Source organism: Ursus arctos, unplaced genomic scaffold, assembly GCF_023065955.2.
Source record: "Ursus arctos isolate Adak ecotype North America unplaced genomic scaffold, UrsArc2.0 scaffold_23, whole genome shotgun sequence".
Taxonomy (NCBI): Eukaryota; Metazoa; Chordata; class Mammalia; order Carnivora; family Ursidae; genus Ursus; species Ursus arctos.
The window spans coordinates 43,528,409-43,551,210 of record NW_026622908.1 but is presented as its reverse complement, the minus strand read 5'-3'; the positions used below and the strand labels follow the sequence as shown (position 1 = coordinate 43,551,210).

Sequence of the window (22,802 nt, the reverse complement as noted above, 5' to 3'; positions counted from 1 at the left end):
CCTGGGGCGGGGCTGCCCTGGCCGGGCGCCTGACCTCGGCGCTGGGCCGGCTGGAAGCTGCAGGCGGAGACTTCAGTACCTCTCTCAGGGGCCTCTGGATCTTCTCCTGGACCACAGAGAAGGAGCCCGGGCCCAGAGAAGGCCAGCACGAGTCCAGGGCCACACAGCAGGTCTTCAGGGAGCTCTGAGCGGAGGGGTCCAGCCCAAGGTCTCACCAGACCCAGGCGCAGCTGGAGGAGGAGGAGAGCCCGCGGCAGTGGTCCTGGGAACTAAGGTGAGGGTGGGTTCAGGTAGCCTGGAATAGCGGGGAAAGCCCTGTCCCCATCCCACCGCACCCCTCCCGCCCCCGTGAGCCTTGGTTTTCCAGACACAAAATGAAGGGATCAGATCCAAAGACAGCAGAAGGACAGCGTCAGGGCCCACGCGCACCGACCCCGTTCCCTAGCTCTCCCCGCATCCGTGTCCAGTGCCACCTCATCCAGCACCCCTCTCAGAACATGTCACCCTGGAACCTGACATCTCCCAACGAGAAAACAGCCCCAGAGAGCGGACCGGACTTGGCCACACAGGGCATGAACGGCAGGGCTGGGACCCACACTGGAAGATTGTCGCTCAGGAGCGGAGGGGCCATGTCCATCCCCAGAGGTCCCTCCCACCTCCCAGGGCAGCGCCCCACCCTCTGCCCTCTAGGACAGCTGTCACAAGTGTCACCATGGCGGTTCCTATGGTCTTACTCCTCCGGTGTCTGAGCTGTGCCAAGGGGGCCTGTCCTCTGTCCTCCCGCCGCCCCCACCCCAGGCACACCTGTCAGAGCCAGCACAAAGGGGGATGGTTCCCGCGCAGCTGCTGGTGTCAGACAGGCGGGTGATTAGGTTACAGGTGTGGGGGCAGGAGCATCCTTTGTACCATCGCCCCGCACCTGCCACCCTGGGCCCGCCACTGCCCTTCTGTCTTGGTGCCCTGGGTGTCTGCCTGGTATCCTGGCCTGGGGCCTCTGGGCCGACCCGGCACCTGGAAGATGCTTCTCACCGCCCCGGCCCGCCTGGCTCCCCCTGCCTACCTGGGGGGCAGGAGAGGTCTCCGGGCCCACACCGGCTCTGGTTGCCCTGGAGGCTTCAGCCAGCTGGGACAGGGGAAGGGGCTGCAGAGGCCCCCGTCCTCTGCGTGGGATGGAGCCCCCAGCCGCTGCCTGTCACGTGGCTCAGCATGTGACAGCCCTGCCCTGCTGTCTGGAGCTGAGCCAGGCAACGGCAGTGGCAGAGCCGGCACCAGGCGGGGCTGGGCTGGGGCTGAGTCTGACAGCCCTTAATCAGGAACCAGGCCCAGAGAGGGGCAGCCGCTGGTCTAAGGCTACACAGCAAATCAGGGACCCACCTGGGGAGGTAGTGGTGGGTGAGATGGGTGTTTCGAGATCCTGAAGGGACCCTTCCTGGCCAAGAATCACCTTGCAGGACCACCCGGGAACTTGTCATGAATTCGGGAACAGCCTGGGACATCTCCAAGGAGGCCTGGCCTCCTGGCAAAGGGGTCCTAACCTGGCCTGGCAGTGAAGCTCCCCCAGCCTGAGGGGGCATTGCCCCTTGGGGAGGAATAGTTACTCTCCCCCTCTCCGGGTTGGAGGCCTCTATTGATCCTCGAAGGTCCAGGGGCTCAGTGTGGTCTGGAACTCATGTCCCTGTTGTAGAGAGCTCAAGATAAGTGGGGAGAGGTCTGTGTGGGGTACCACCGGGAGGCACACTTAGAGCCGGCACTGATGGGTGACGGGTTCTGCCAAGGACCCAGGTCGGCCAGGTGGGGTGCACTTTGGGGGAGCACAGAGGTTAAAAGAGGGGACACAGAGGCCTCGCTCCCCCACATTTGCCTCAGCCCTGTGCTTTGGCAAGTCCTCCGGGTTTTAGTTTGGAAGTTGGGATGAACTGACCATTACCGTCACCTTCTGCCTCCTTCTCCAGGGTAGAGAGGTGGGGGAGGGTGGGCTGGTCATGGGTTATGGCATCAGGCAGGCTCATTAATTCACTCATTCGTTCATTTCTTCCCTCCCTCAGATAGCTGGTGAGCCTGGCTCACGGGGCCTCAGACCTGCCAGGACCATCTCACCACCTTGCCTGCTGACAGAGCCTCAAACCAGGCCCCTCCGCCCACCTGCCAAGAGGCCTTGAGCAGGTCGTGGCCCCTCTCCTGGTCTTCTTCACTTCCCCCCTTGTGAAACGGGGCTGACTCTGCCTTCTCACAGGCTGCCGCAAAGGAGAAATAGGAGTGCATTTGGAATCATCCGGTATACAGTAGGTGCTCAATAGGCATGTATGCCTTTCTGCCCTTTTCCTGCCCTCCCGAGGGAGTGGCCACCCTGGCCTTGTCCCCGAGGCCCTGCCCCCAGCTTTCTTCCTTGTCTCTTGCCTAAGAGGCGAGCCCACCCAGCTCTTCTCCCCCTCACCGCCTCCAGTCTCCCCTCAGAGACCAGCAGGACCCACCGTAGGCACACAGTTCGAGGCCGCTGGCACTCGGGGCACGGCCGGCACGTACTCAGCGCACCTCGACTAAGCACCCAGGGTGTGCTAAGCACCGCGCCAGGCGCTCCACACAGATCCTCATGGAAGTCTCAGACACTGCGGTCCCAGCTCGCGGGAGAGACAACAGCTCAGAGACGCGCAGTGACCGGGGCAGGCACACACAGGAAGAGTGACAGAGGGGGATTCTAGCCCAGCCAGGCCCACAGTGTTTCCGGGGCACCCTGAGCCCTGGCTTAGGAGCCCACGGGGTCACCCTCACTCCCGGGAGCCTCATCACTCGGCTGAAAGCAGCAGGCACTGTTTCTTGGGCATTTGCTCTGCCAGGCACCGGCCGGGTTCTTGGCACAACTCCGCTTGGGGACCTCCCAACAGCCTGTGGTGAGTGTCATCCCCAAGGCTTTTAGTTTAAAAAATGGCAAAGAGTCAACTCCATGCCGGGGAAGCGGCGTCAGGTGAATGAGTGGCCCAGGGAGGCCCTCTCTGGGACGCAGTGTGGAGTCGCGCTTCGGTTGCCCCACACACCCCTGGAGATGATTCGCGGCATCCAAATTGGGAGCAATATTTCTTTCTCCTGATTGCTTTTCTGTAAAGAACATCCTAGTATATCATCATGAGAACAAAAAATCAAACCTATTAGAGAGAAAATAATTCGAAAACTGTTGCGGGGGGTGGGGGGATATGGCTACTCCTCCCTGGGGACTCGACAGTGAGTGAGTGCCGTGAGGCCTGGATGGGGGTGGGAGGGGTGTGCTGCCCTCACTCAGTTCTCGGTCCTGTAGGCCATGGTGGTGGCGTTCATCCGGGTCCCCCCATGCCCGCCTTGGAGGCAGTCCCAGGCCTGAGGGTCGAAGGGAGGAAGTGGTGTCATCAGCCCCCAGAGGGTCAGAGGGACCCAGGAAATGCTGGCCCACGATCGGGGCTCTGGGATCCTGGCAGAGCCAAGCTGCTGCCCGCGTGCCTCCTTCTCTCCACCCCCCAATCCTCTGCCAGCACCCGAATCTAAGCAGGGAGCCTCTGGCTCCAGTAGTTGAAAGCTCTTGTGTCCAGGAGCAGTTTGCCCAGTCTGCTGAGCCAGACGTGGTTTTGCTGCTAGTGTCTGGGCATGAGCAGATTTGGGGAGCCCTGGTGCCCCAAGGGCCTGCTAACCACTTCCTCTGGCGTCCCCATGCGGGAATGCTAACAAGACCAGAGTTACTCATTACTCAACTTGGGACATTTGTACGTGTGTTTTTCGTGTCTTTATTTTTTTTTTTTAAAGGAAATGATATTTTTTTCTCATTTAAATGTAAATATATTTCCTTTTTGCTTTTAATAAGGTTAGAATAGTATCATTAAGCACTGGGCGCCATAATATCAGGTTTTAAACCAAGCTACCAGGACCTCCCCCTAAAAATGTTCTGAAATGAATTGATCTTAGTAAAGCAATTTAAAGTTAAAAGTCACCAGGGCGCCCGGGTGGCTCAGTCGGTTGAGCATCCGACTCTTGGTTTCAGCTTGGGTCTTGGTCTTGAGGTCGTGAGCCCCGCATCGGGCTCTCCACTCAGTGCGGAGTCTGCTTGGGATCCTCTCTCCCTCTCCCTCTGCCCCTCCTGCTCGTGCTCTTTCTCTCTCTCAAATAAATACATCTTTAAAAAATAATAAAAGTAAATTAAAAGTCACCCAGACCACAGAAGGAGTCCATGTGTAACAAGGACTTTTTTTTTTTTTTACGAGAGAGAGCGCATGTGTGAGTGCAAGTAGAGGGGGTGGGGCGCGGGGAGGGGCAGAGAGAGAGAGAGGATCTCAAGCAGACCCCACACCCAGCTTGGCACCCCATGCAGGGCTCGATCTCACGACCTCGAGATCATGACCTGAGCCTAAATCAAGAGTCAGACCCTTAACTGACTGAGCTACCCAGGCGTCCTGACAAGGAATTTAATTAAATAATTCTGGGCCCCTAAACTGTACAGTAACCTCCTCTATAGGTCTGAACTGTGACCCAGAGAAAGCCTGCACTCTCATGGAAGTCAGAATCTAAGAAGCGGCCACAGAGCTGCTGGGCAAGACCACGTGTCACACCATGGAAGGTTCTGGGACAGATGGGTGCTGGTATTTTCCTTATGGAGCGCAGACCATGGGCTTCCTGGAACAACGTGTCTGCTCCCCTGTTACCTTCTCTTTGCTTTCTGGTTGTTTCTTAAAACACACTGCTTGATTTCCTCTTGGGGACCTTCTGGTGGGAGATTAAAAAAAAAAAAAGAAAGAAAGAAACCCAGAGAGTTCTGAGTTGGCCTGAGACATTGGCTATTCAGTGAACCTTGCCCCTCTCCCCCTGAGCGGAGAAGCCCACCTTAGGGACCTTTACCTTTGGACCACACACACCCACTCAGGGCGTGGAAATGCCTCACACTGTCTGTGAGCTGCTCCCCCTGCCTCACGGGCCCATGACAGACGTGGGCTCTTGGGCCCCAGTTTCAAGAGGCCGCATCTCAGAGCTTCCTGGTCCCTTCCGAAGTCACCCACCTTCCCTCTCTCCGTTCATAAGACTTTTGTGGGCCTGCCCTCTTCCTGATGTAGGGACAGCTGAACACTTCCCGTCTTATCTCTCTCCATAACAACCGTCTGGCCTGGGGTACCTCCTCTCTCGCGCCCCAAAGGTGTGCTCCGGCATCCACGAGGCTTCCGTTCCTCCGGCCCCCACCGCCCCGTTTTTAGCCAGTGGAAGTCCTTTTCCGCTTACTGCTGTTTTGTACGTGGGGAGTAGCAGGGTCTGTGCAAGGCGAGGTGCTGGGGTTTCCCACACTAATGCCAGAGAAGACCGGATACCCAGCTGGGGGGATGCCCTGGGGATGCTGCTCCAGGGAGAGAGGGCCCTTCCCCAACCTCTTTCTCCCTGGCTTGTCCTGGGTTCTTGGTCACGGGTGCTGGAGGAGACGTGGCTGCCAGCCCAGTGCACTTGGCTTAGAGGGCCTCAAGGGAAAAAGGGTTTTATAGACCACAGATGCTAGTGTCTACCCAGACGCAAGATGGTTTTAGAAGGGGAAAGGGCTCATTCTTGGCATCCTCCTTACTCTCCTGCAGAGCCTCGGGACCCCCGCCTCCTATTCCCTGCTCCACTGAGCTCACTCCCTGAGGCCATACCGCCCACCTCATGCAGCCATCTTCCCTCCTCCCGGCCACGTCTCCTGCTCAGCCACCGAATTCTGCAGGACTGCATCCTCCTGGGGGCATCAAAGGCCCCCCCCAACCAGCCCCATGACCTCCTGGACCTCTTCATCCCTTCCCACCCTGCGCCACCAGCACACCTGGGACTTGATCATCCCCCAAGGTAATGAACCCCAGCGTCCATTCTCTGACCACAGCCTCCTGGCCTCCTGGCCTCCCAGCCTCCCGGCATCCACTGCCTCCCTGCTGTCCTGTCTCTTCCTGCCCCTAGACCTCGGGCCCCCCTCCCTCCCGCAGCTTTTGTAGCTCCTACTTCTGGGCACCTCGGGCACCATTCCACCTGTCTGCTAGCCCCACATCTGCACCTGGGCGTGGTCTGGAGAAAACAGCAGCCGGAAGCCTCTGCAGATCCACGCCCTCCACACCCCCAGCCCCCTGCCTTCCCAGCAACCCTTTTGAGGCGGGTGTATGTCACCCATTCACTCACTTACCCACCCATTCACTAAGTGCTGGCACAGTCTTCTGCGTGAGGGGTACGTGGTGAGCATCTGCCAGGGATGGGGTGGGGTAGGGTGGGGTGGGGTAGGGTGGGGGAAGAGACCACTCAATCACAGCAAACCAGGAGGGGAAGAGTCAGAAGTGGGACTGCCAGATCATATGGCAGCTCTACTGTGAGTTTTCTGAGGAAGCCCCAGACTAGTCTCCAAAATGGCCGGCCCAGTTTATCATCTCACCAAGAGTGCACGGGGTCCCTTTTTCTCCACATCCTCGCCAACACCTGTTATCGGTTGTGTTCTGGATTCATAGCCACTTTTCCAGGTGTGGTTTTTATTTGCTTGTCTCTGATTAGTGATGCTATGCACCCCTTCATGGATCGGTTGGCCACTGGGATGTCTTCTTTGGGGAAAAAAATGTCTAGTTAGTTCTTCTGCCCGTTTTAAAATCAGAGTGCTTGTTTTTTTGTTGTTGAGTTGTATGAATTCTTTATCGATTTTGGAACCCCTTACCTGATACGTGGTTTACAAATATTCTCTCCCATTCTGTAGACTGCCTTTTATTTTGACGGTTTCTTTGCCAGTGCAGAAGCTTTTAAGTTTGATGTCGTCCCACCTGCTGATTTTGTGTGTGTGTGTGTTGTCCGTGCTTTTGGTGTCATATTCAAAGGATCTTTCCAAGACCAATGCTAAGGAGCTTCTTCCCTGTTTTCTTCTAGTTTTACCGGATCAGGTCTCACGTTTAAGCCTTTGATCCGTTTCAAATTAAATTTTGTGAGGGTATAAGATGGGGGTCCAATTTCATTTTTCTGAGTGTGGTTATTCAGGTTTCCCGGCACCACTTGTTGAAGAGTCTGACCTGGGAACTGTATATTTTAAAAAGCTTCCGAAGGGTTCCCAACCAGGGTGATAGTCAGTGCTGGGAGCCTCAGCTCTTACAAGGCAAGAACTTCGTGCACTCCCTGCAGCCCAGACCCAGCAGGAGGGCTCTGGACCTGCCGCGGGGTCTTCCCACTGGAGTCCAGTAGCCACCACTAGCTCAGCCTCCCATCGCCCCGCCAGAGCTCTCACCTGCAGATGCCAAGCTGACACTGGGGAGCGCGTGGGAGGTGGGCATGGGCTGGCAAGTCCCGCGCTGTGGGAGCCCTGGGTGGGGCTGCGATGGGGGCTCTTTGCCGACCTGCAAAGACGCCGCATGGGGCCTGGAGGTGGGGCTAGGGAGGACCGTGGTAGCACCGAGGGGAGCCTATTGAGGGCCTGGCACTTTTCTAAGGCTCTGCATTCATTTAGTAATCCGGTAACAACCCTGGCAAGCAGTGCTGAGTGAGAAAGCTGAGGCCCAGAGAAGTGGAGTGAATTCCCAAAGTAGCCAAGTCAGGAAGCGGCTGCGCAAAGATTCGAACCCACAGCTCACTTCCCTGAGGCCGGGTCCTAGCCACCCCCACACCCGGCCACGCCCCCCCCCCGCGCGCCCGACCCCCCCCCAGACACGCCCCTCTCGAGGAGGCTGCCCGCGGGGCGGGCGGGGCGGGGGCAGGTCCGAGCCGCCGGGAGGAAGTGCCGGGCTTGCTGCTCACACCCGGGGCGGCCGCCGCCAGGGATCCGGCCGGGTTGGGCTATGGAGGCGGTGCCGCCGCTCTACCGGGTGGCGGGGACCGGGCCGCAGGGAGATGAGGACCGGCTCGGGGTCCCCGACGGGCCCGGGGCTCCGGTGAGCGGGGACGGCTCTGTGACGGGGGGCGAGGACCCGGAGCGCGGGGGGCCTCGCGGGTGGGGGTGTGATGCCGCCCGCGGGGTGGGCCGGAGGGGGGGAGCGCGGGAGCGCGGGGAGCCGGGCAGCGGGTACGGGGCGGGGGGGACCCGGGGCCTTCCTGGTGCGGGTGCGAGGCCGCCCCCGGGCCGCCTGCCCTGGTGTGAGCGCCGTGCGTGCCCCGCAGCTGGACGAACTGGTGGGCGCGTACCCCAACTACAACGAGGAGGAGGAGGAGCGCCGCTACTACCGCCGCAAGCGCCTGGGCGTGCTCAAGAACGTGCTGGCGGCCAGCGCGGGAGCCATGCTCACCTACGGCGTCTACCTGGGTAGGCGGCCCCGCGGGCTCGCGCGCTAGAACCCTCGGCTTCCCGCCCCGGCCTCCCTTCCCGGCCCCGGTCCGAGAAGGAGAAACCTTAGGAGCCACTTGGCCTCCCTTCCTCTTTCACTTCCCCAAATGCCGCCTCGCAGCTGCAGCTGTGGCCCCAGCGCCCGGAGGGCGGTCCCTGTGCAGCGTTCCTGGTTCCCAGCCAGAGCCTTCGTGAGCGTGTGGGCAGGACTGGGCGCCCTGGGCAGGTGCGCGGCCTCCCAGATCTGGAGCGCAGCACGTGGCGGGGAGGGGCTCTGGATTCACGTGACTGGCGCTGCCGCTGGCTGTCGGGACGCTTGGCCCATTCCGGGCAGCCCTCTCTGTCCTCAAGGGCACTGGAATCCGGGACTCCCTTCAAGCTCGTGTGCCAGGCTCCGTTCTGTCGCCGCCAGAGTTAGGCTGCCCCCGTCATGCCTGCTCCCTATCCCCAGGCCTCCTGCAGATGCAGCTGATCCTGCACTATGATGAGACCTACCGCGAGGTGAAGTATGGCAACATGGGGCTGCCCGACATCGACAGCAAGATGCTGATGGGCATCAACGTGACGCCCATCGCCGCTTTGCTCTACACACCTGTGCTCATCAGGTGCGGTGCTGCTGTCCCCAGCAGGGCTGGGCCGTCGCTCAGATGTTGCAGGGATGCAAGGGCTCTTGGCCCAGGGTGTTCTTGGGGCAGGGAGCTGGGGAGAAGCCTTGCCTGCCTGGAGGGGTGAGAGAGAAGGGTAGAACCCGGGTTTGGGGAAGGAAGCAGGAGCTTCACCTGAGGGCACATTTGACACAACAGAAATTCACTCCCGTTCCTTCCCTCAGCTTGCCTCACATGGCATTGCCTTTGTGCCCTCCTCCATGGCTTGGAGTTACAGCATGTGGCCTTTGGTCACTTTGGGATCAGGGCCGTGGAATCTCTGGAGAGAATCTCATCAGCCAACAAGGCCCAGGCATCAAGCCTGGCCTGATCAGCTGTCTGTGTCAGTGTCGGTGTTGAGGGACATTTCTCACTGAAAAGGCATGGCTGGGTAGGTGCCCCAGAGGGTTTACCCTGGACCCGAGCCTTGGAGGCATCTGGTCCAGCCTCCTGGCTGGGGCAAAACTCCCCTCCACAGGTACCCTCCCCACCAGGAGGTAGGTCTCTGCTCAGATGAGACCCAGAGACTAGCAGACAAGTTAGATGGGTTTTAGTTCCTCTATCTTAAACCAAAAAACAAACAAACAAGAAACAAACAAACAAAAACCCCTCCAAACCCCAAAACCCAAAACTCCTTTAACATAATTGTACAAACAACATTAGAATCATAACTGAAATCAGAAAAAAGAAAATCCTTCCTACGCCCGCCAGTAAATCAGCTGTTTGTTGTTCCCCAGCACGGATGGGTAACGTTTATGTCCTGGTCACCTGAGCATGTGCCATGTTCACTTTTCCATTCTTTCCTTTCACTGCGCACCTCTTGGCCTGCTCCTCAGTCTTCACACTGAGGACTTTATGAGGGTCGCATTTCTGCAGAGATGGGGGCACCCAGCCGTGCCTCAGAGTTGGACATTCAGCCCCTCTCCTTTCTGCACATTCACTTTGTGCTTGTAGCTCTCCCCCCCCTTTTTTTTCTTTTAAAGATTTTATTTATTTGAGAGAGAGAAAGAGCACGAGCACGGGGAGAGGTAGAGGGAGGGGCAGGGAGAAGCAGACCCCCCACTAAGTGCCCAGCGGGACGCGGGGCTCGAACCCAGGACCCTGAGCTCATGACCTGTGCCGAAATCAGACGCTTAACCGACTGAGCCACCCAGGTGCCCCTAGCTCTTTCCTTCTTAAAATTAAAAAAAAAAAAAAAATTGCTATGATAAATGTCTAGCAGTGGCCTTAGTAGAGTAGAGGTCTATGAAAGGCTTTCTGGCTCTTGAAACATATCACTATGGATAATAACAGCTAACTCCTTTTTTGTTTCCCATGTGCCGGGCACTTTGTAAATGCCCCCTCATTCCCTGCAGTCCGAGGCAGGTGCTCTAATAGACACAGAGAAGCGGAGACATTCAGCAGCTTGCCCAGGTCCCGCAGGCAGCACCCGGCAGTCTGAAAGTTTGAGTCCCCCACCCCGAGTTTGCTCCTTGCCCAAACTACGGGGCTGATTTTCTCAGGGGCTGTGCCAGTCTGCATGACCACGGGCCGTGTGCATCGTTTTTTAAACCACAGTCTCGCCAGCAATGAGTGTTAGTATTTTTACTTTTTGCTCGTTTACTCCATCAAAATGTACAGTACATTTTTTGTGACTTGCCCTCCCCCCAAACAGATCAGAGTGGGCTGCCCGTCTATTTATTACATGGCAAAATATGGATAATGAAAGAACCAGGGCCCTGTAATAGAAGAGAAAGTAAGTGTATCGGAAAATTAGGTTCATCTGGCTTTGAGCTTCCTGGAAACCAAGGCAAAGAAAAGAACTAATAAGTACAAATACTCAAAACACCCCAGAGTTCCTGGTAGTGGTTGTTAGCCTGACGAACCTTCACACCCCGAAGGAGTCCTTATCCTGCCACTGCTTGATCACCTTTATTTTATTTCTTTTTTGGGGGGATACTTTAAAAAAAAAAGATTTTATTTATTTCTCAGAGAGAGAGCACAAGCAGGGCGAGTGGCAGACAGAGGGAGAAGCAGGCTCCCTCCTGAACAAGGAGCCCGATGCAGGACTCGATCCCAGGACCCTGGGTTCATGACCTGAGCCAAAGGCAGCTGCTTCACCGACTGAGCCACCCAGGCATCCCGGGCAACCACCTTTAAACACAGTGCGACATTTTCTCAGAGTCAGCAAGGCTGTTGTCCTAGGAGCCAGTGGGGAAGAAACTTCCCAGATTAGCACAGTGGGACTGCGAGAGCAGTGGGCAGGAAGGAAGCGATACTGGCCCTGCCTCTGACCCCTCCCCGGTCCTCGTTTCCTTGCCCAGGTTTGGGTTGTGTTCCTGGGCACCCTGAAGGCACAGCACATGAGACTGGACGGAGAAGGGGGATTGGCCAGTCAGCCCAGAACACAAAGGAGGGCAGGATGTGCCCATAGACCACGGACTCGTTACTCCTCCCTCCCTCTTCTCCCTCCATCCTTGCAGTGGCCACGAGAGGCTTGTGGTTTGGGCTCTGTGCCCACATGAAGCTGTGAAAACAGGTGTGTGGACACAGGGCTCCCCTGCGACCACCAGCAAGTCCGTATCTCTGCTTCTGCATCTTAGAGCCCCCGACTCCAAGGCCAGGCATTGCTCGCCACCTCACACTGCGTCCCGAGCTGGGCCCTGGCGCCGTGGCACCCTGTCACGGCCACGGGAGTCTGGGTAGGCCCGTGGTGCCAGCGTCTTCCCACTGCCCGCAGGTTTTTTGGCACCAAGTGGATGATGTTCCTGGCTGTGGGCATCTATGCCCTCTTCGTTTCCACCAACTACTGGGAGCGCTACTACACACTTGTGCCCTCCGCCGTGGCCCTGGGCATGGCCATCGTGCCTCTTTGGGCCTCCATGGGCAACTACATCACCAGGTGAGCCTGGTGGGCGTCAGGGCGGGAGGCTGGAGACCTGGCTGAGTCTCTGCTCCATTGCCAACCTTAGCCGGGGGAACTTGGGCAGCGCTTTCTGCCTTTCGGGCCTGTTTCCCCGGCCGTGAGACGTAGCCCATAGCCCTGGGTGCAGGAAGCAGAGACATCTGGTAGAGGTCGGACTGGGGTAAGCTTTCTCTCCTTTGTGGTCCAGGATGGCTCAGAAGTACTACGAATACTCCCACTATAAGGAGCGGGATGAGCAGGGCCCCCAGCAACGCCCACCACGGGGCTCCCATGCGCCATATCTCCTGGTCTTCCAAGCTATCTTCTATAGCTTCTTCCATGTGAGTACCACCTATGGGGCCATTGGGAGAGGGTATTCCAGGCCCAGAACCCGTACATTGGAGCCCATCCCACAGTCTTTTCATCCCTCTAGTCCCACTGCCCTTTCTTGAGCCCAACCTCTGCTTACTTACCTCTAGCGACTGAGACCTCATCCCCTCCCTGTGCAGGAGAAAGTCCTTCTGCACTGGGCATTCCTTCCTGCCACGAGGCTGCCCCCAGAGGTGGGAGGGCTCGTGTTCTGCCAAGGCTGTGCCCAGACCCCTTCCAGATCATGCCTGTGCCCCCTGCCTGGTTCTGAGCCTGGCCCAAGCTGCCTTCCTGCCCACAGCTAAGCTTCGCCTGTGCCCAGCTGCCCATGATCTACTTCCTGAACCACTACCTGTATGACCTGAACCACACACTCTTCAGCGTGCAGAGCTGCGGTTAGTCCTCATGGGATGGGGTCCCCAAGGCCTGCTCACCTCCCCCATTGAGTCATCCAGTGGACACTGAGCTCTTGAGAGTGCCCAGAGAGGGCTGAGAGCCTAGTGGGCAAGGCATAGGGCCCTGTAGGAGTATGCAGTTAGGACATCAGACCCAGCCTCGTGGGGACAGGGTGCATCAGGGAAGGCTGCCTGGAAGAGATGCCATCTGGGCTGAGGCTTCTGGGGCATATCTCTCAGGGCCACGCATACCGTCAGAGCTCAGTCACTGCAGGGAGAATGTATGGGGTTTGGGGATGGACTGCCCCCCCCCATTTACCCTCCAGGCACTAGAGCAGCAAGGGCGGGGGAAGCACTTCTCTTTTTGGGGCTCGTCCAGCCCCAGTGGCCCTCACCTCCCCAAATGAACCCTGCCTTTTGGAGCACTGCCCTCACCCATCACCTCTAACCCTCCCCTCCACCCCCCAGCCCTGCTGCATTTCTTTGTGGTTGAGTTTACAGTATGCTCTGCTCCCTGTCCCCCACCCGCCTCTCTCCAGGTACTAACAGCCAGGGTATCCTTATTGGCTTCAACAAGACCGTTCTGCGGACGTTACCACGGAGTGGAAACCTCATTGTGGTGGAGAGTGTGCTCATGGCGGTGGCCTTCCTGGCCATGCTGCTGGTGCGGCCCGGGATGGGGTGGGGCGGAGTCAATGAAGTCTGGGGATCGAGGCAGGTAGAAAGGGGTGCGATCTGGGCGCATTGCTGGCAGCCTGGGCAAGGTTATGGCTTGGAGTCCTGGTCTGAGCTGGGAGCCAGGGCTGAGTCCTTGCGGAGGGGGCCTGAACCTAGAAGCCAGGCTAGGGGCTCGGGACTGAACCTGGAGTTGGAATCCCAGAGGCCAAGGGGAAGGGAACCAAGCCTGGGCCAGGGTGTAGCTGGAGACAGGGTGTGAGAGGACGGGGCTGGGGGCGGAACGGAGAAGCAAAACTAAGGTTTTGGGGGGCGTGGCCTCCTCCTGGAGGCGGAGCTGGGAATCCAGGCCGAGATCTGTGAGTGCGTCTGGGGGCGGGGCCCGGGGCTGGGAGGCAGGGCCCAGGGCTGTGGGTATGTCTGGGGCGGGACCAGGGCCCAGGGGGCCCGGCCGCCCTGCCCCCTGCCCCCTGCCCCTGCCTCTCCTGCCCAAGCCCACCGACTCAGCTTGCGGTCCGCAGGTGCTGGGCCTGTGCGGCGCCGCCTACCGGCCGACTGAGGAGATCGACCTGCGCAGCGTGGGCTGGGGCAACATCTTCCAGCTGCCCTTCAAGCACGTGCGCGACTTCCGCCTGCGGCACCTCGTGCCCTTCTTCATCTACAGCGGCTTCGAGGTGCTCTTTGCCTGCACTGGTCTCGCCCTGGTAAGCGCAGGCTGCATAGCCTTCCCAGATAAAATACAAGACTTCCGGTGAAATTTGTAGTTCGGATAAAAGATGAATAAGTTTTGAGTGTGTCCCAGATACTCCCTCCCTCTTTCTTCTCTTCCCTGGCTTCCCCCATTCCCCCTCTGTCTTAGGCAAATTATTTTAAGCTCTCTGGGCCTCAGTTTACTTATCTGTGAAGTGATTCCAGCAGGGATGCTTACTCCCAGAGGCGTTACACTGTTGAGCTGGTATAACGCCCATAAAGCGTGGTTCCATGCGGGGTGCAGCCTTGTTGTCTGGAGACACTATCCAAGCCTTTTCTCCTCTCTGCGCCCTCAGAACCTTCCCTTGAACCTTGGAGGGAGTTAGCCCTGAGGTGGCCCAGAGAGGACAGGGTATGGCCTAAAGCCCTCGCGTGGGGACGGCCAGAGCCTGGGCCAGCTGACCTCTAACACTCAGCCTTGTCCCCCTGGCAGGGCTATGGTGTGTGCTCGGTGGGGCTGGAACGCCTGGCCTACCTCCTCGTGGCTTACAGCCTGGGCGCGTCGGCCTCCTCGGTCCTAGGCCTGCTGGGGCTGTGGCTGCCGCGCCCGGCGCCCCTGGTGGCTGGGGCCGGGCTGCACCTGCTGCTCACCCTCGGCCTCTTCTTCTGGGCCCCCGCACCTCGGGGCCTGCAACACATGTGGATCCTCTGTGTTGCAGCTGTCCTCTGGGGTGTGGGCAGCGGCCTCAATAAGACCGGGCTCAGCAGTGAGTATAGCTGTGGGCACTGGGCTGACAAGGGACCCTGTGGCTACCTCAGGTGATTGGGGAGGAGCACAGACATCCCAGGGACAGACATGGGATCCCATGAGTACCCTGGGGGTCTGTTACAGTGGAGGTAGGTGGGGATCCCTGTGGACACTCCAGGAGTGGAAGGAAGTCTGTGGACTGCAGGGACAGATGGAGGGGGGGCTGTGGACACACCAGGGGCAGGTATGGGAGTTGCATGCCATGGACATCCTTTGGACACCCCGGGGTAGGCTTGGGGCCCTGTGGACACTGGGGGGTTAGCGTGAGGTCTTGTGGCTCCATGGAGTAGATATGGCGCTCTGTGGGCACCCCTGAGGGACAGCAGGAAAAACACATTGGGGGTACTTTGCTTTCATACCAAAGGACAGGGCCTACCTTGGCATAGTTTTCATGACACTGGGAGCAGATTGCCAGCCAGTCTGCACTCTGGGGAGCATGGGAAGCAGCAGGTGGCCCTGTCCACACTCCAGGGTTCAGGAGCAGTTAGGGCCACACTCCTGGGAGCAGGCATGAAGCCCCAGCCCCAGTCTGCAGAGCGGCAGGGTGCACACCCTGAGTTTGGGCTGCTGGGGTAGGGGCATTGGGAAGTGGAGCCAGCCCTGTTTGCAGAAAAGAAAGGGTGGGTCAGAGTTTGGCGGCCCACAGGTGGGCATATGCCAGTGACACACAGCCGGTCTATGGGCTCCCACATCAGCGTCTGTTCTGATGGGCCAGTGCTGTTAACAGTTTGAACGTCAGCCCTGGAGGTGTGATGTGTTGGAGGGCACACCTGCTGTGGATAGGCCAGGGGCTGGCTCAGGAGACCCGTGCACACCCCCCCCCCCATCAGAGAGTCAGCCATCTGTACTTGTCATCGGGCATGGAGCCCCACACTCTGGGCCACACTCTCTTGGCCACTGCTCGAGGCAGCCAGCTCTGGGTAGCATCCAGCCGGGGTAGCTCGGGTCCACGACAAGTCTGGACTTGGGCCTGGACCTGGCATCCCCTTCTGCCTGCCCAGCTCTGCTTTTTCCCGCCTCCTTGTGAACCCTGGGGGCTCCGTGTCCCTTTCCAGCAGCCCCGTGGGACACAGTCACACTGCAAGGCCTTGGGGCAGGGATGTTAATGTCCTGAGTGATGGTGATGGTGCAATTTGCCAGGTGCTGTGCGACCTTTCTCACATTAAAACCTCAGAACACAACATATAATACATGTCGTCTCATTTTACAGGCAGGAAAAGTGGCCATGGAGTTAACTTACCCTGAGTCATTCCTAGAGCCAACATTTGAATCCTCATCTCCGTGCAAATTCTCTGCACTTTACAGTCCTGAAAGGAAAACCTGCATCTCCTGACTCCCTGTCCACTCTTTCTTCCCACTCCAGGGAGGATTCCTTGAGAAATAGTACAAACCTCCCAACTTCAGGTCTGATTTGCAGCAAGTTTGTTGCTCTAGGCAGTTTGCCCTCCCTGAGCCCGGGGTGAGGAGAGACAGCCCCCGAAGGCCTGGCATTATGCACCCGCGGTCCCAGAGAGGACAGGAGATGACTGCACATAGAGCTTTCCACTTTTGTGGCCACACATGTGCTCTAGAGTGAGGCCCAACTGTACTCCCCCTTTCCTGTTCCTGCCTCTGCTCAGCTCCCCAGGTGGCCTAATAAGCTGGGCGTCCACCAGGGGGCAGGCGAGGACCTGTTCACAAAGGCTTTCTAGGAGCTCCAAGCCAAGGGAGGAGACCCGCCCAACGCTGGGCCTAGGGCGGGGCCCAGGTGGGAGATCAGCCACTGCGCCCCCGATGATGACACTGTCCTGCCCACCTGCAGCGCTCCTGGGGATCCTGTATGAGGACAAAGAAAGGCAAGACTTCATCTTCACCATCTACCACTGGTGGCAGGCGGTGGCCATCTTCGTTGTGTACCTGGGCTCCAGCCTGCCCATGAAGGTGAGCCTGAGCGTGGTGGGAGGAGGGTCTCGGCGGCGTCGGGCCAGCCCCCAGGCCACAGATACTCTCTGAGCGCCCACTGTAGCCTCACAGCCCCCAAGGGCACCACTCCCCAAGGGCTGGGTCCTAGGTCACGCCCACTGAGTGGCCCCAAACCCAGGACCCGCTTGGTGCCTCACTTCCCACGGTCCTCAGTTTGCCCATCTCTGAAGGGGTTCAGGTTTTCTCTGTCCTAGTGGGTCCTCCCAGCCACCTTGCCGGTCGCGGGCTGACCTGTTCACCAGGCGTCAGCTCGGAGCTGGATGCAGAGCGTCATTCTGGCCTGCAGGGGGCGGGCTTCCTCATTCTCTGCTCCCACCTACCGGTGGGTCCGTTCAGCAGGTCTCGCCAACATTTGAAAAAGTGAAATAGAATAGAAGAGAGCCGAATACGGTGCTTATATGTGTGTGTGTACTGTTATGATGGGGAATTGTATTTGGCTGTGGGTTATGGTCAAAATCCTCGGAGAGGCATTTCTTACGGTGCCTGCGCGTGAGGGACACAGTGGTCTTGGCCCCGTAAAGAGCACAGCTGGGCTTTGAGCCTTGTCCGCGGGAGGGTGCGGAGGAAGCTGAGGTGTCGGGACAGAGGAGGAGCCGCGCCAGGAGATGCAGGACGCGAGTGGGCCTGTCCCGCGAGGGGTGGCCCGGAAAGGCGAGGGCTCGGTGGCCCGCGGGTCCCCTGCATTCCTGTCTGTGCGCGCAGGCCAAGCTGGCGGTGCTGCTGCTGACGCTGGTGGGGGCCGCCGCCTCGTACCTGTGGATGGAGCGAAAGCTGCAGCGGGGCGCGGTCCCGCGCCAGCCCCGCATCCCGCGGCCGCAACACAAAGTGCGCGGCTACCGCTACCTGGAGGAGGACAACTCGGACGAGAGCGACGCAGAGGGCGAGCACGGCGGCGGCGGCCCGGGGGACGGCGTGGAGGAGGAGGCACCGCCCGCGGGGCTCCGGCCGGGCCCGGAGCCAGCCGGCCTCTCCCGCCGGCCCTGCCCCTACGAACAGGCCCTGGGAGGCGACGGGCCTGAGGAGTAGTGAGGGGCCCAGCCTGCTCGCCGGCCTCGGTTTACCGCATCTCAGCTCGGGGGCCGGGGGCGGGGGGGGGGGGGGGCTGTGACTGCGCCACCTTCAGGAAGGACCTCCTCCCCGAACCGCAGGTTCAGGATCGTCCCGGAGCCCCGGGCCATGTGCCACGTGGGACCGCCCCGCAGCGGCCCTGCGCGGTGAGGAGCTTTAAGACCCCTGGGCCAGGCCTAGGGTTGGAGAGGCAGCACAGCCGACTCCCCCCGCTCACCCCCGCGGCCCCTCCCCAGGTCCGAGAAGGGACGGGGTCCTCCTGCCGCAGCCGGTCCCCCAGTCCCGCCCGGCGCTGCTCCTGGCCACGGGCCTCGGCAGGGTGTGTCGCACGCCTCGCACATCCTATCCCCGCCGTCCGTCAAGAGGCACGACTTTTTATAGAAAATGAGAAATAAAGAGGTTTTGTATTGTCCCGACTGGGAAGTGTCAGGCTGTGGGGGTAAGGAGAGCGCCCCGGATGTGTGCCCGCTTGGCCACTGATGTCTGACCCCTGGACCCCCGCTGAGGGGGAGGGTCGCCCCGCCCATTGGGCTGTCCTTCCTCCTGGAAGCCCGCCTCTCCCACCCCTGCTTGTTTTCGCCAGTCCCACCCATCCACCCGGAACGGGGAAGCGCCTGGGTTGGCCTGCAGGGGCCAGAGCGGAGGGTGTGAGGAGTCTACCTGTTCCGCATTTCTTTTGGCCAAGGAGCGCTGTGGAGAATTACTGAGGCACCAGGGGCGCCAGGAGCCGAGAATGTTGGGCACCCGCTGGGTTAGCGCAGGGCTGGCACAGAGAAGACTCTCAACGGACGTCAGCCATTGTATACCTATAGTGAGTCCCTCACTGGCCCCTGGGGTACCCCTTGCCCAGAGGACCGGCTGCATTCTTTCTGGGCCCAGTACTAGGGAAGGTGAAATCTATGGCCTGTGACTCCTGAGAAGGGAGCTCCCCACCCCCCACTCCCAGCTCTTCTGAAAACCACCATAAGCTAGTTACGAGGTTGTCTTTGGCAGATTCTGGGGTCCTGCGGTCATGGAGGACAGGGAAGGCAACGGCTATAGCCAGGGTCGCAGGTTGCGTCCCCCAGCCTCCCTACCAGGTGGCCTGCAGGCTCAGGCAGGTGAAGAATCCAAAGCTTCCTGCCTTACACTCAGACTTTCACTGTCAGAAAGGGTCGAGTCGTGTGACCTGTGGGGGCGGGGGACGCCAGCACTGCCCTTCCATCAGCATCTGTGTGGAAAGGAAAGTTCTCTGGCAGCCGATGTGACCACATCCTCCTGGCAGGATTCCAGCTAAACTCCTTTCAGAGCTGGGCAATCAGACACTTGGGTAATAAGCCTCTGAATGCAGGACTGGGCGCTGTTCAGAGGAGTGTGGACCCCTGGGTGTGCCGGGCAAGGTGGAGACGGGGCAGGAATGTCTACAGTTTGTCACAGTCCAGAGTCATTTCCAACATCCATCTGGATACTAGACAAAGACTCTGATGTTGAACAGATGGGAAAGTGGCCCAGGAACGTGGAGCAGCCACTTGGGAGGGGAGCGTGGTTTCTGATGACGCTCCTCGTGGCAGGTGAGTTCCCCATTAGAACACTTCACACCCCCCTTGCTGCTCCCGGCACGTGGGCAAGACCCACAATGGACCCATGACAGGCAACACACACGCGAACGTGTCAGACAGCGAATGTCAGGCAGCCCATGAAGGCTACACGCAGACACACTTTACAGGCACTGCCTGTGTGGTTCACACACGTAACAGGCCACACCCCTGACCAGCCACACACAGTGCAGGACGGGCTGCCCCCGGCAGTAAACCCCGCAGGCTGGCCCTTTTGGGGCTAGGCTAATGGAGCCGTGACATGTGAACGCCCAGCCCCATGGCAGCTCCAGGTCTGGTTGTAAGATACGACATTGGTATCATGTCCCCTTGTCTCTGTTGCCTCTGGATAAAGTGACTGGGCACAGTTTATGGACCCCTGAGTGGAAGGAAGATCAGACTCTGTGTCGGGGCCATCATTGCTTTGACCCTGACCACCGTCATTGCACCGAAAGTGGCTCTGTGATTTTGTCACTCTGCACCAGGAAGATTTTTGTTTTTTATTTTTTTATGTTTAAAAAAGATTTATTTATTTGAGAGAAAGAGTGTGTGTGTGTGTGTGTGTGTGTGTGTGTGCGCGCGCGCGCACAAGTCGGGCGAGGGGCAGAGGGAGAGGGAGAGGAAATCCGCAAACAGACTCCCTGCTGAGTGCAAACCCGGACACAGGGCTCGAACCCACGACCCTGAGATCATGCCCTGAGCTGAAAAAGGCACTTAACCAACTGAGCCCCCCAGGTGCCCCAGGAAGATTTTTAAATTAAATGACTCCAAGAATCTACAGTCTAAGATCTGAATGATCTTTCACTTCTCAGCAGCAGCTTAGACAGCCTGAAATTCTCCTTGGAAACACCTGGGGAGGCTAGATAAGAAATAAGCTTCTTTTTAAATATGTAGCTGAGCTCTTGAGAAAGTAAGCAAAGTTCTCCAGGGCCCCAACTGAAGAAGAATTGGAACCCAGATCAGGGAGAAGAGACGCTGGAGCTGTGGCCGCCCGGGTGGGAGGGGCTGGGCTCTGATACCACGGGCCACACGCTGAGGGCTGCCACCCTTACCGGGCAGGGGATTGGTATTAAGGCCACGCAGAAAGCTGGGACCATCAAGAAGCAACCCTTTTAGGGAAAGGGATAGAAGAAATTCCACCCACGGACACAGAAAGATGTAAGGAACTTCGGGCTCTGGGTGGGAAAAAAGTTTCCGTTGAGAGTTTTGCATTTTCAGGCATGCTTTAGAAAAGTTGGGAGTGCCTACAAAGGGGGCTCCCCATCTGTATGGTCTAGGAGCCCTAAAGTTGAGAAATTAACATTAAAAAGTAGTAATGGCTTGGGGCGCCTGGGTGGCTCAGTCGGTTAAGCGCCCGCCTCTGGATTTCTACTCAGGTCATGATCTCAGGGTTGTGAGATCGAGCCCCGCGTCAGGCTCCATGCTCAGCGGGGAGTCTGCTTGAGATTCTCACGCTCCCTCTGTCCTTCCCCGCACTCATGCATGCGTGCATGGACACAGCATAAAATGTATTTATCACATAGTAAACAGTAAAAGGATTCCCCAAAGAAGAGGCTCAGTGGGTCTAGAATGAAACAAGAATGAGCAGCAGGGGCAGCGTTGGAGCTTTGCTTTGGTTCCGGCGGGGGGGACCTGAGCTGGGGGGGGTGTCCCTCGGGCAGGCTGGAGCTTTGGTGGTGTGAAAGGGACCTGCAAAGCTACGGCATGAACGAAGCTGGGAACCACTCTGCTCAGTGGAAGAAACTGGACACAAAGGGCCACATAGTATAGGGTCCCATCTATGTGAAAGGTCCAGGAGAGGCAAGTCCCTGGAGACAGCAGATTTATGGGTGCCAGGGGCTGGGGCGGGGGGTGGGGAATGAGTGACTGCTGATGGGTCTGGGGTTTCTCTCTGGATTGACGGAAATGTTCTAAAGGTAGACGGTGGTGATGGCGCAATTCTAGGAATACACTGAAAGCCACTGGGTCCTACAGACAAGGATGAATTTTAGGGTATGCGTATTATATAGTAAAGCTGGTTTTGGAAGGAAAAGAATCTGGAATACGATGTAACAATGATGGAAAATTTCGGGATAGTTGTAGGTCTGCGGAGTGAGGGAAAATATCTTCAATTAAAGTCTCTGCAAGGTTGGCAAAGTAGGTGTTAGTTAAAGTGCATTTTATATCTGTGCGTTTTATATTAAATTTACCTGTTTGACCCCTGGTTAGGCCACCACTGTTTGATTAAGACTGTGGGCTGGAATTTTAGTTCGGGATGTACAGGGGCGCCCGGCCAGCTCGGTCAGAAGGGCATGTGACTCTTGATCTCAGGGTTGTGAGTTCAAGCCCCACATTGGGTGTAGAGATTCCTAAAAAAATAAATAAATAAACTTAAAAAAAAAAGACTAGACCTACAGTTGACCCATGAACCACATGGATTTGAACTGCATAAATCCACTTACACTTGGATTTTTTACAGAGTGCGACTGTAAATATATCCCCCCCCCCTTATGATTTTCCTAACATTTTCTTTTTGCTAGCTTACTTTACTGTAAGAACACAGTACCCAATACATATCACATACAAAATACGTGGTAATGGACTGTTTACATCATCCATAAAGCCTTCTGTCAGCTGTAGGCTGTTAGCAGCTAAGTTTGGGGGAACTCAAAAGCCAAACTCAAATTGTCAGCTGCATAGGGGGTCAGTCCCCTCACCCTCACATTGTTCAAGGGTCCAACTGTAATATTATTTGGAGGGATTCTGGGCCCGAGAGTAAAACTGGGAGGTTGGGGCTTAAGGTCCCTTTGGGGAGAGATTTGAGGAGTGGTGTGATTTGTTGGAGAGATGTCAGGGGGAGGAGAGAGCACACAGAGGGAAGGTGACACAGAAGTCACCCCTGGAATGAAGTCTGTCCGTTGGCAGGGACCTCGTGGTCTGAGGGCTGTCCCCATTGGGAATGAATCCAACGTCAAGGCAGGGGTTATCAGATGCGAGAGTAATTTCGTTGGAATTGGAATATAATGATTTGGAGCCATACTGACAACCGTAAGGCATAGAGCCGTATTGGTCAGGGAGGCACAAAGACAGACAAACGCCATGGGATAATGTCAGTCACCCTACCTGCGGCACGTACGCCCAACGCTGGGGATGTAAGGAGCCCAGGTGTGCCCACGTTTTGTTTCGGCGCCGTTTCCAGTATTTTACAACAAGTCCATTTGTTAATAACATGGACATAGAGAGGCATGGAGGTCAGAGACCTTTGTGGGTACAGTCTGTTATTTTGAGGGCCTTTTGCTATCAAGCGTGACTCCCTACTAATTTTAAAAGACGGTCAATTGAAGAATTCCAACAGATTATAAATTGTTGGAATGGATTTTATCTTCGATTGTGGGAGGCTGCGGCCCCTACAGAACATTGAAGAACTCAAATGATACTGGATGGTAATGGGGCCAAATTTGGCCCATGAGTGTCTCAGACCTGAATGGGACCCCCCAAAGGAGGCC

The 22,802-nt window shown here is 57.7% G+C and overlaps 1 protein-coding gene across 1 annotated transcript; it reads left to right on the top strand.

The window, feature by feature from the left end:
- Positions 1–7,685: 7,685 nt before the first annotated feature.
- Positions 7,686–18,768, top strand: UNC93B1 (unc-93 homolog B1, TLR signaling regulator). The gene is made up of 11 exons (XM_026483034.4): positions 7,686–7,859; positions 8,086–8,227; positions 8,700–8,853; positions 11,612–11,773; positions 11,985–12,117; positions 12,447–12,540; positions 13,080–13,204; positions 13,737–13,919; positions 14,399–14,672; positions 16,515–16,633; positions 17,378–18,768. The coding sequence occupies exons 1-11, from the start codon at positions 7,767–7,769 to the stop codon at positions 17,699–17,701; spliced, it is 1,803 nt and encodes a 600-aa protein (XP_026338819.1). The 5' UTR covers positions 7,686–7,766; the 3' UTR covers positions 17,702–18,768.
- The last annotated feature ends 4,034 nt before the right edge of the window (positions 18,769–22,802 follow it).

What these genes read in the sequence shown, in the direction of transcription:
- UNC93B1 (XM_026483034.4), top strand. Translation starts at nt 7,767, where the DNA reads ATGGAGGCGGTGCCGCCGCTCTACCGGGTGGCGGGGACCGGGCCGCAG. An exon ending in CTTCAGCGTGCAGAGCTGCG is followed by an intron (nt 12,541 to 13,079) that starts GTTAGTCCTCAT and finishes GCCTCTCTCCAG; the next exon opens with GTACTAACAGCCAGGGTATC. An exon ending in CAATAAGACCGGGCTCAGCA is followed by an intron (nt 14,673 to 16,514) that starts GTGAGTATAGCT and finishes GCCCACCTGCAG; the next exon opens with CGCTCCTGGGGATCCTGTAT.